The following is an 11,740-nucleotide window of genomic DNA, read 5'->3' on the forward strand; positions in this document are numbered from 1 at the left end:
CAGGTGGTTCAGGTGGTTCAGGTGGTTCAAGAGGTTCAGGTGGTTCAGGTGGTTCAGGAGGTTCAGGAGGTTCAGGTGGTTCAGGAGGTTCAGGTGGTTCAGGAGGTTCAGGTGGTTCAGGTGGTTCAGGAGGTTCAGGTGGTTCAGGTGGTTCAGGAGGTTCAAGAGGTTCAGGTGGTTCAGGAGGTTCAGGTGGTTCAGGTGGTTCAGGAGGTTCAGGAGGTTCAAGAGGTTCAGGTGGTTCAGGAGGTTCAGGAGGTTCAGGAGGTTCAAGAGGTTCAGGAGGTTCAGGTGGTTCAGGTGGTTCAGGTGGTTCAGGAGGTTCAGGAGGTTCAGGTGGTTCAGGAGGTTCAGGAGGTTCAAGAGGTTCAGGAGGTTCAGGTGGTTCAAGAGGTTCAGGTGGTTCAGGTGGTTCAGGAGGTTCAGGTGGTTCAGGAGGTTCAGGTGGTTCAGGTGGTTCAGGAGGTTCAGGTGGTTCAGGTGGTTCAGGAGGTTCAGGTTCAAACATCGCTGGTAAAACAGGATTAATGTTCCGTCAGAGTATTTACATGGCAGCGCACATAGAAAGTCAGGCGGCTAATGGTGCGTTCAAGGTCTACACGACTGTCAGAACTTTCGACGTTGTTCCGAGCTCCAAGTTTCGACTTTAAAGTTCTGATTTCGAGTGTTAGACCCGCCTTCAAAATAAAAGCAAACACATGTAGCTTTCAAAATGAGAGCACATGGATGTGTTAGCAGAGTCCACCACAGAATTTACAAGAAGACTGTCAAAATAAGAGCCTGAAATAAAACATAGAAGAGCCCTTATTCTCCTTTACAATAATTCTCTAAAATATGCAATGATTCAGATGGAATAGTGGTGTTAGAATGTGAGAGAGGCACCAAATTTTGACTTTTAGGACAAAAATGTTCTCCTGGGGAGTATACCCCCGGACCCCCAGATTTATTTATTTAAGCTGCTGTTGCACTACTGCTTTGTATACTGTTTTATTTAAAAATGAATGTAAAAAGAAAAGGTTTGAATCTGCTCTATGTATTCATGTTTTATAAAGGGTTTAACCTGAGCCAGAACCATCCTCCTCCATGGTGGAGGAGGATGGTTTTTTATAACATACTGGTATCGGATCGGTACTCGGTGTCGGGAGGGAAAACTGGTATGGGAACGTCTCTAGTATCCAACACGTCTAACTCCTGGAGAGGTTAAAGGTCAAACATGAAATAAATCAAATCAGCTGTTAACGCTGAAACTACCTTACTTTATCATTTTATGTCTTCTGTTGCTCTTTGTGACTTTTTTGGTGTGTGTGTGTGTGTGTGTGTGTGTGTGTCTCTGTGTGTGTGTGTGTGTGTCTGTGTGTGTGTGTGTGTGTCTCTGTGTATGTGTGTGTGTCTCTCTGTGTGTGTCTGTGTGTGTGTGTGTGTCTGTCTGTGTGTGTGTGTGTGTGTGTGTGTGTGTGTGTGTCTCTGTGTGTGTGTGTGTGTGTCTGTGTGTGTGTGTGTGTGTCTGTGTGTGTCTGTGTGTGTGTGTCTGTGTGTGTGTGTGTGTGTGTGTCTCTGTGTGTCTGTGTGTGTGTGTGTGTGTGTGTGTGTGTGTGTCTCTGTGTGTGTGTGTGTGTGTGTGTGTGTGTGTCTCTGTGTGTGTGTGTCTCTGTGTGTGTGTGTGTGTGTGTGTGTGTGTGTGTCTCTGTGTGTGTGTGTGTGTGTGTGTGTGTGTGTCTCTGTGTGTGTGTGTGTGTGTGTGTGTGTGTGTGTGTCTCTGTGTGTGTGTGTGTGTGTCTCTGTGTGTGTGTGTGTGTGTGTGTGTGTGTGTGTGTCTGTGTGTGTCTGTGTGTGTGTGTGTGTGTGTGTGTGTGTGTGTCTCTGTGTGTGTGTGTGTGTGTGTGTGTGTGTGTGTGTGTGTCTCTGTGTGTGTGTGTGTGTCTCTGTGTGTGTGTGTGTGTCTGTGTGTGTGTGTGTGTGTGTGTGTGTGTGTGTGTCTCTCTGTGTGTGTGTGTGTGTGTGTGTGTCTCTGTGTGTGTGTGTGTGTGTGTGTCTCTCTGTGTGTGTGTGTGTGTGTGTGTGTCTCTGTGTGTGTGTCTCTGTGTGTGTGTGTGTGTAGGTTATGGACAGACTGGTCCTCGTTCTCTGTCTCCAGGTTATGACTCCATCGCCTCCGCTGTGTCGGGGATGATGCACATCACCGGACCAGAGGTCAGAGTCTCCTTCCTTCCTTCCTTCCTTCCTTCCTTCCTTCCTTCCTTCCCTTCCTTCCTTCCTTCCTTCCTTCCTTCCTTCCTTCCTTCCTTCCCTCCCTCCCTCCCTCCCTCCCTCCTTTAGAGCTCTTAACAGATAATTACCAGTAAACATGTGCATTAATAAGATTATATATCTGTATAAAAACTAAATGAATGACAGTGTTTACTTTAAAACGACAGAGTGTCTGGTTCTCTAATTGATGAGTTTATTTTGTCACCGTGTGCTGTTTCCCATGATGCATTGCAGGAGGGCGACCCGGTGCGTCCGGGCGTGGCCATGACCGACCTGGCCACGGGGCTGTACGCTCACGGCGCCGTGCTGGCCGCCATGCTGCAGAGACAGAAGACGGGCAGAGGAGGACACGTGGACTGTAACCTGCTGTCCTCACAGGTAGCACACACCTGGGGGGGGTCTGTGTGTGTGTGTCTGTGTGTGTGTGTGTCTGTGTGTATGTGCCTGTGTGTGTGTGTGTGTATGTCTGTGTGTAAGAGAATGTGATTGTGTGTGTGTTAGTGTGTGTGTGTGAGAGTGTGTGTGTGTGTGTGTCTGTGTGTGTGTGTGTGTGAGAGAGTGTGTGTGTCTGTGTGTAAGAGAATGTGATTGTGTGTGTGTTAGTGTGTGTGTGTGAGAGTGTGTGTGTGTGTGTGTCTGTGTGTGTGTGTGTGTGAGAGAGTGTGTGTGTCTGTGTGTAAGAGAATGTGATTGTGTGTGTGTTAGAGTGTGTGTGTGTGTGTCTGTATGTGTGTGTGAGTGTGTGTCTGTGTGTAAGAGAATGTGATTGTGTGTGTGTTAGTGTGTGTGTGTGTGTGTGTTAGAGTGTATGTGTATGTGTGTGTGTTAGTGTGTGTGTGTGTGTGAAAGTGAATGTGTGAATGTGTGTGTGTGTGTGTGTGTGTGTGACCTGCTGTCCCCCCCTGAATGTCCCCTGATGGACAGACAGACAGACTCAGAAAGTGAAACTCAGGCTGTGATGGTTTTTATGAGGCTGTGAGGTCTCTGTGGTCGACTCCCAGGGCTGCTACACATGAAACACCCCCCCCCCCCTCCCCCCTCCGTCCCCCGTATCCCATGATGCATTCCTGCGTGCAGCGCTGCGCCCACAGGCGCGCCGACCGCCGCGACCAGACGGACGATGAGCTGCCAGCCGACTGGATCCATGTGGACGGCTTCAGAGCTGGTTTGGTTGTTGGGGGAAGTTTAAAACTGGTCCCAGTTCACAGTCGTTCCTCCACCAGTCGCCTGCAGGTCCTGGAACGGCTGTAAACATCAGCACGAGCAGCTCCGCCTCCACCAGACGCCGACAAGTCACGAGTCTCCAGCTCGGCGTGAAGCGTCTCTGAATCGTTGTGGTTTTGTCGAGGAAATGGCTCAGTCATGCAGAAAAACACCGACTTTTTGAAGATGACAAACGGTTTCAGGCCGGTGCTGCTGGGAGAGTTTCCCCCAGAGACTAGAGAGCAGACGAGTCCTCCTCTCTAGTCTCTGGGGGAACCTCTCCCAGAGACTAGAGAGCAGACGAGTCCTCCTCTCTAGTCTCTGGGAGAGTTTCCCCCAGAGACTAGAGAGGAGGACTCGTCTGCTCTCTAGTCTCTGGGAGAGTTTCCCCCAGAGACTAGAGAGGAGGACTCGTCTGCTCTCTAGTCTCTGGGAGAGTTTCCCCCAGAGACTAGAGAGGAGGACTCGTCTGCTCTCTAGTCTCTGGGAGAGGTTCCCCCAGAGACTAGAGAGGAGACGAGGAGACGAGATGAGTCTCCTCTTTACTGACATGCCCACTTCATGTTGATAACCCACGAGTCTCTTTACTGACATGCCCACTTTATGCTGATAACCTACGAGTCTCCTCTTTACTGACATGCCCACTTTATGCTGATAACCTACGAGTCTCCTCTTTACTGACATGCCCACTTTATGCTGATAACCCACGAGTCTCCTCTTTACTGACATGCCCACTTTATGCTGATAACCCACGAGTCTCCTCTTTACTGACATGCCCACTTCATGTTGATAACCCACGAGTCTCCTCTTTACTGACATGCCCACTTTATGCTGATAACCAACGAGTCTCCTCTTTACTGACATGCCCACTTTATGCTGATAACCCACGAGTCTCCTCTTTACTGACATGCCCACTTTATACTGATAACCCACGAGTCTCCTCTTTACTGACATGCCCACTTCATGTTGATAACCCACGAGTCTCTTTACTGACATGCCCACTTTATGCTGATAACCTACGAGTCTCCTCTTTACTGACATGCCCACTTTATGTTGATAACCCACGAGTCTCTTTACTGACATGCCCACTTTATGTTGATAACCAACAAGTCTCCTCTTTACTGACATGCCAACTTTATGCTGATAACCAACGAGTCTCCTCTTTACTGACATGCCCACTTTATGCTGATAACCAACGAGTCTCCTCTTTACTGACATGCCCACTTTATGTTGATAACCAACAAGTCTCCTCTTTACTGACATGCCCACTTTATGCTGATAATCCACGAGTCTCCTCTTTACTGACATGCCCACTTTATGCTGATAACCCACGAGTCTCCTCTTTACTGACATGCCCACTTTATGCTGATAATCCACGAGTCTCCTCTTTACTGACATGCCCACTTTATGCTGATAACCCACGAGTCTCCTCTTTACTGACATGCCCACTTTATGCTGATAACCAACGAGTCTCCTCTTTACTGACATGCCCACTTTATGCTGATAACCTACGAGTCTCCTCTTTACTGACATGCCCACTTTATGCTGATAACCCACGAGTCTCTTTACTGACATGCCCACTTTATGTTGATAACCCACGAGTCTCCTCTTTACTGACATGCCCACTTTATGCTGATAACCCACGAGTCTCTTTACTGACATGCCCACTTTATGTTGATAACCCACGAGTCTCCTCTTTACTGACATGCCCACTTTATGCTGATAACCCACGAGTCTCTTTACTGACATGCCCACTTTATGCTGATAACCTACGAGTCTCCTCTTTACTGACATGCCCACTTTATGCTGATAACCCACGAGTCTCCTCTTTACTGACATGCCCACTTTATGCTGATAACCCACGAGTCTCCTCTTTACTGACATGCCCACTTCATGTTGATAACCCACGAGTCTCCTCTTTACTGACATGCCCACTTTATGCTGATAACCAACGAGTCTCCTCTTTACTGACATGCCCACTTTATGCTGATAACCCACGAGTCTCCTCTTTACTGACATGCCCACTTTATACTGATAACCCACGAGTCTCCTCTTTACTGACATGCCTACTTCATGTTGATAACCCACGAGTCTCTTTACTGACATGCCCACTTTATGCTGATAACCTACGAGTCTCCTCTTTACTGACATGCCCACTTTATGTTGATAACCCACGAGTCTCTTTACTGACATGCCCACTTTATGTTGATAACCAACAAGTCTCCTCTTTACTGACATGCCAACTTTATGCTGATAACCAACAAGTCTCCTCTTTACTGACATGCCCACTTTATGCTGATAACCAACGAGTCTCCTCTTTACTGACATGCCCACTTTATGTTGATAACCAACAAGTCTCCTCTTTACTGACATGCCCACTTTATGCTGATAATCCACGAGTCTCCTCTTTACTGACATGCCCACTTTATGCTGATAACCCACGAGTCTCCTCTTTACTGACATGCCCACTTTATGCTGATAATCCACGAGTCTCCTCTTTACTGACATGCCCACTTTATGCTGATAACCCACGAGTCTCCTCTTTACTGACATGCCCACTTTATGCTGATAACCAACGAGTCTCCTCTTTACTGACATGCCCACTTTATGCTGATAACCTACGAGTCTCCTCTTTACTGACATGCCCACTTTATGCTGATAACCCACGAGTCTCTTTACTGACATGCCCACTTTATGTTGATAACCCACGAGTCTCCTCTTTACTGACATGCCCACTTTATGCTGATAACCCACGAGTCTCTTTACTGACATGCCCACTTTATGTTGATAACCCACGAGTCTCCTCTTTACTGACATGCCCACTTTATGCTGATAACCCACGAGTCTCTTTACTGACATGCCCACTTTATGTTGATAACCCACGAGTCTCCTCTTTACTGACATGCCCACTTTATGCTGATAACCCACGAGTCTCTTTACTGACATGTCCACTTTATGCTGATAACCTGCGAGTCTCCTCTTTACTGACATGCCCACTTTATGCTGATAACCCACGAGTCTCTTTACTGACATGCCCACTTTATGTTGATAACCCACGAGTCTCCTCTTTACTGACATGCCCACTTTATGCTGATAAAAGTCAGTGTTTCTGTGTAATTGTGTCCTCTTTATCCAATTAAGATTCATGGTTTATTTTTATTTTGTTGTAAAATCTTCGTTCATACAGACTTGAAAATAGTAATATTTTCGATATATTTTTGAGTATTTTGTCATATCGTTATTGCATAAATACCCTGAGCTATCACGATGTTCTTATAGTACCATGTCACCCACTCTAACTGCTCTGCTGTGGCGGGCCGCAACAAAACATCTCTCAACAAAAAAGTCAAAGGAAGACGTGTCATGTTGGAGTGGAGACGAAGCTCCTGTCAGAGTTTGTGACTCTCTCATGTGGTGCCGTGGTCCTGGGCTCTATTTCCCCCGTGCAGCCTGTAGTTAGAGCTTTAAACACACAATGATATCAGTTTCTAAACAGAGCAGTGATTGACAGCACCACCCAGCGGAGTGTCCGTCTGTCTCCGACCACCTCTGATCTTCTGCCGCAGCTTCTAATCATACGTTTCTCCTCTGAAGGCGTTCAGGAAGGAGCTCCAACGTGACATTAAAGACCAGAAACCATTGCCCCTCTCTTCCTTCCCGGCCCTCGGCATCTCCACGTCGGCCTGATTTCTGTGCAAAAACACATCAGTGGGAGATGTTTTGCGCTACTTAAAGGAACACTCCAGCGTTTTTTCATATTAAAACATGTTATTGGGTCAAGTAAGACGAGTTGATACAGACCTCTTGCGTCTCAATGCGTGCACTCAATCGCCCTGGCGCGCGGCGCCACTTGGCTAGCACTTAGCTTAGCCCAGTTCATTCATTAGGATCCAAACAGATGGACAGTTAGAAGCGACCAAACTCCTCCACGTTTTCCCTATTTAAATACAGCTACACCAGTAGTTAAACCACCAAGTATGGCGACACAAAATAAAACGTGGAGCTTTTCTATCACTCCTGAAAAATCTTCTCCCCTCAGGAGTGATGATATAACTGCGCCGAGTCGAAGTGCTCCCAAGTGCTATTCCGCCATACATTATAATTCTCCTTTTTATCCGCTTAGAAAAGCGCCACGTTTTATTTTGTGTGGCCATACTTGGTCGTTTAACTACTCGTGTAGCTGTATTTAAATCGGGAAAACGTGGAGGAGTTTGGTCGCAAGAGGTCTGTATCAACTCGTCTTACTTGACCGAATAACATGTTTTAATATGAAAAAACGGTGGAGTGTTCCTTTAAGTGTCTCCGCCATCAGCTGTGGAGCGTTTGTTGGACGTGAGGTAGATATGAGACCTTCACATGGTCCAGAATTAAATAACTGTTGGATAAATGTGCCGACATTTGGTCCATGATTCCCCTCAGGATGAATTCTAATAACTTTGGTGATCCTCTGACTTTTCATTAAGTGTCATTGGGTCAAAACTTTTAAATCTTTAGTCTCAATACCTGCAGAACTCCTGGTTAACTTAAGAGGAGTTCCTGTGAGTTTTATTTAAGAAATCACAAAAAAATGCAGGATTTATTCTGGAAAAACCCCTGTAGAAACAGACATTATCGTCAGAGTTTGAACTTTCCGACGGTCCTCGAACGCATCATCAGTTATAAAAAGTGACCAAAACTTGTGTTAAATGTTGATATTTGTGTCAGGAGAGTCTGTTTACACAGAGCAGAGGGGAAAGGACAGGAGAGGCTGTTTACACAGAGCAGAGAGGAGAGGACAGGAGAGGCTGTTTACACAGAGCTGAGAGGAGAGGACAGGAGAGGCTGTTTACACAGAGCAGAGAGGAGAGGACAGGAGAGACTGTTTACACAGAGCAGAGAGGACAGGAGAGGCTGTTTACACAGAGCTGAGAGGAGAGGACAGGACAGGCTGTTTACACAGAGCAGAGGGGAGAGGACAGGAGAGGCTGTTTACACAGAGCAGAGAGGAGAGGCTGTTTACACAGAGCAGAGAGGAGAGGACAGGAGGGGCTGTTTACACAGAGCAGAGAGGAGAGGACAGGAGAGGCTGTTTACACAGAGCAGAGGGGAGAGGACAGGAGAGGCTGTTTACACAGATCAGAGAGGAGAGGACAGGAGAGGCTGTTTACACAGAGCAGAGAGGAGAGGACAGGAGAGGCTGTTTACACAGAGCTGAGGGGAGAGGACAGGAGAGGCTGTTTACACAGAGCTGAGAGGAGAGGACAGGAGAGGCTGTTTACACAGAGCAGAGAGGAGAGGACAGGAGAGGCTGTTTACACAGAGCTGAGAGGAGAGGACAGGAGAGGCTGTTTACACAGAGCAGAGAGGAGAGGACAGGAGAGGCTGTTTACATATTTTTACATATTTTTGTTTTTCTTCGTTTTAGTCATTTTGTGTCTTTTTTTTACATTTGTGACACTTGGAAAAGTGTTTAAATATAAATTGCATTTTATTCAATTTATAAAAAGTCTATAATTTTTCAGAGATTTTGTAAATAAAGAGTTCTCCCTCACCAACTGTTTACACAGAGCAGAGGGGAGAGGACAAGACAGACATTTGTTGTTTATATAGACTCTGTTTTAGTCACATTTGTGTAAAATAATTCACCTTTTGTTCTGGTTTCTGTCGATCTAACTGTTATTCTGCACCAAGACTGTTTGAGTTGTTGTGATTGAGCTGATTAGAGCTGCAGGATTTATAGATTTATAGATTTATAGATTTAATATGTTGCAGTGAAAGATGAAGACACAGATATTAAACCACTTCAGAGTCAAACAGAGTTATGAATGATGTATTTTAGTTTCATGTATGATTGTATTGCTGTGGCGTCCATGTTTCTATGGATGAATAAATTGGATAGTTGGTATTTTTGGAGACGTTTGTGGAGAATCTGAGGTTTGAGTTGTAGCGTGAACCAGCGTTTCCTCCCTCAGGACGCCACAAACCAGCGCGTGCAGCTCGCCGTCTCTTTGACGAGGTGGCCGTGGTGCCAACTCGGAAACGTTTTCCGCCAGGAGTCGTGGAAATCCGTCCGCAGGTTTTCAGCTGCTTGTAAATGCGGCGCGGGCCGAAGGGGAGGCGCTCCAACCAGCTGCTCCTCCTGCTCCAGGCCTCCTGCTCCAGGCCTCCTGCTCTCTGGCCTCCTGCTCTCTGGCCTCCTGCTCCAGGCCTCCTGCTCCAGGCCTCCTGCTCTCTGGCCTCCTGCTCCAGGCCTCCTGCTCCAGGCCTCCTGCTCTCTGGCCTCCTGCTCCAGGCCTCCTGCTCCAGGCCTCCTGCTCTCTGGCCTCCTGCTCCAGGCCTCCTGCTCTCTGGCCTCCTGCTCCAGGCCTCCTGCTCTCTGGCCTCCTGCTCTCTGGCCTCCTGCTCCAGGCCTCCTGCTCCAGGCCTCCTGCTCCAGGCCTCCTGCTCTCTGGCCTCCTGCTCCAGGCCTCCTGCTCTCTGGCTGCATCACTCTATGGACAGTAACATGTCTAAACAAGTCCTGCAGCCCTGTGGGATGGGGCTGGAGCTCTCTTATTGTGAAGGGGTGGGAGGTCTCTTATTGTGAAGAGGTGAGGAGTCTCTTATTGTGAAGAGGTGAGAGGTCTCTTATTGTGAAGAGGTGAGAGGTCTCTTATTGTGAAGAAGTGAGGAGTCTTTTACTGTGAAAGAGCTCTATTTATTGTTTTATTGTGAAGATGTGAGAGGTCTCTTATTGTGAAGATGTGAGAGGTCTTTTATTGTGAAAAGGTGAGAGGTCTTTTATTGTGAAGAGGTGAGAGGTCTTTTATTGTGAAGGGGTGGTTGGTTGGAGCGACAACCAACAGCAGCAGAATGATGACAGCTTAGGTTTAACACTCTCTCTCTCTCTCTCTCTCTCTCTCTCCCTCTCTCTCTCTCTCTCTCTCTCTCTCTGTCTCTCTCTCTCCCTCTCTCTCTCTCTCTCTCTCTCTCTCTCTCTCTCTCTCTCTCTCTCTCTCTCTCTCTCTCAGGTTTCCTGTCTCACCCACATTGCTGCTAACTTCCTGATTGCGGGGAAGGAGGCGAGGCGCTGGGGGACGGCCCACGAGAGCATCGTACCTTACCAGGTAACAGCCTGAACCTAGAGTACAGTGGTTTGAACTCTATGATTTCTTTGAAAAAAATCACCACAAACGCAGCATTTAATGTAGAAAGAAACAGTAGAAACAGACGTTATCGTCAGAGTTGAGCTTTCCGACGGTCCTTGAACGCATCATCAGTTATAAAAAGTGTCCGTTACTTGTGTTAAATGTTGATTTTAGTGTCAGAATCTCAGAATTTACACAGAGCTGAGAGGAGAGGACAGGAGAGGCTGTTTACACAGAGCAGAGGGGAGAGGACAGGAGAGGCGGTTTACACAGAGCTGAGGGGAGAGGACAGGAGAGACTGTTTACACAGAGCTGAGGGGAGAGGACAGGAGAGGCTGTTTACACAGAGCAGAGAGGAGAGGACAGGAGAGGCTGTTTACACAGAGCTAGAGGGGAGGAGGGACAGGAGAGGCTGTTTACACAGAGCAGAGAGGAGAGGACAGGAGAGACTGTTTACACAGAGCTGAGGGGAGAGGACAGGAGAGGCTGTTTACACAGAGCAGAGAGGAGAGGACAGGAGAGGCTGTTTACACAGAGCAGAGGGGAGAGGACAGGAGAGGCTGTTTACACAGAGCTGAGAGGAGAGGACAGGAGAGGCTGTTTACACAGAGCAGAGGGGAGAGGACAGGAGAGGCTGTTTACACAGAGCTGAGGGGAGAGGACAGGAGAGACTGTTTACACAGAGCTGAGGGGAGAGGACAGGAGAGGCTGTTTACACAGAGCAGAGAGGAGAGGACAGGAGAGGCTGTTTACACAGAGCTGAGGGGAGAGGACAGGAGAGGCTGTTTACACAGAGCAGAGAGGAGAGGACAGGAGAGACTGTTTACACAGAGCTGAGGGGAGAGGACAGGAGAGGCTGTTTACACAGAGCAGAGAGGAGAGGACAGGAGAGGCTGTTTACACAGAGCTGAGGGGAGAGGACAGGAGAGGCGGTTTACACAGAGCTGAGAGGAGAGGACAGGAGAGGCTGTTTACACAGAGCTGAGGGGAGAGGACAGGAGAGGCGGTTTACACAGAGCTGAGGGGAGAGGACAGGAGAGGCTGTTTACACAGAGCAGAGAGGAGAGGACAGGAGAGGCTGTTTACACAGAGCAGAGGGGAGAGGACAGGAGAGGCTGTTTACACAGAGCAGAGAGGAGAGGACAGGAGAGGCTGTTTACACAGAGCAGAGGGGAGAGGACAGG

At 47.9% G+C, this 11,740-nt stretch overlaps 1 protein-coding gene across 1 annotated transcript in view; it reads left to right on the forward strand.

The window, feature by feature from the left end:
* Positions 1–10,729, forward strand: part of sugct (succinyl-CoA:glutarate-CoA transferase) — an 18,475-nt gene extending 7,746 nt beyond the window's left edge. Inside the window, exons 7-9 of the mRNA XM_059326948.1 lie at positions 2,099–2,190; positions 2,482–2,625; positions 10,440–10,729. Of these exons, the coding sequence (XP_059182931.1) occupies positions 2,099–2,190; positions 2,482–2,625; positions 10,440–10,547 (344 nt within the window). The 3' untranslated portion in view covers positions 10,548–10,729. The remainder of the gene's footprint in view (positions 1–2,098; positions 2,191–2,481; positions 2,626–10,439) is intronic.
* Positions 10,730–11,740: the final 1,011 nt, after the last annotated feature.

This window comes from Centropristis striata, chromosome 23 (assembly GCF_030273125.1).
Source record: "Centropristis striata isolate RG_2023a ecotype Rhode Island chromosome 23, C.striata_1.0, whole genome shotgun sequence".
In the NCBI taxonomy this organism is placed as follows: domain Eukaryota; kingdom Metazoa; phylum Chordata; class Actinopteri; order Perciformes; family Serranidae; genus Centropristis; species Centropristis striata.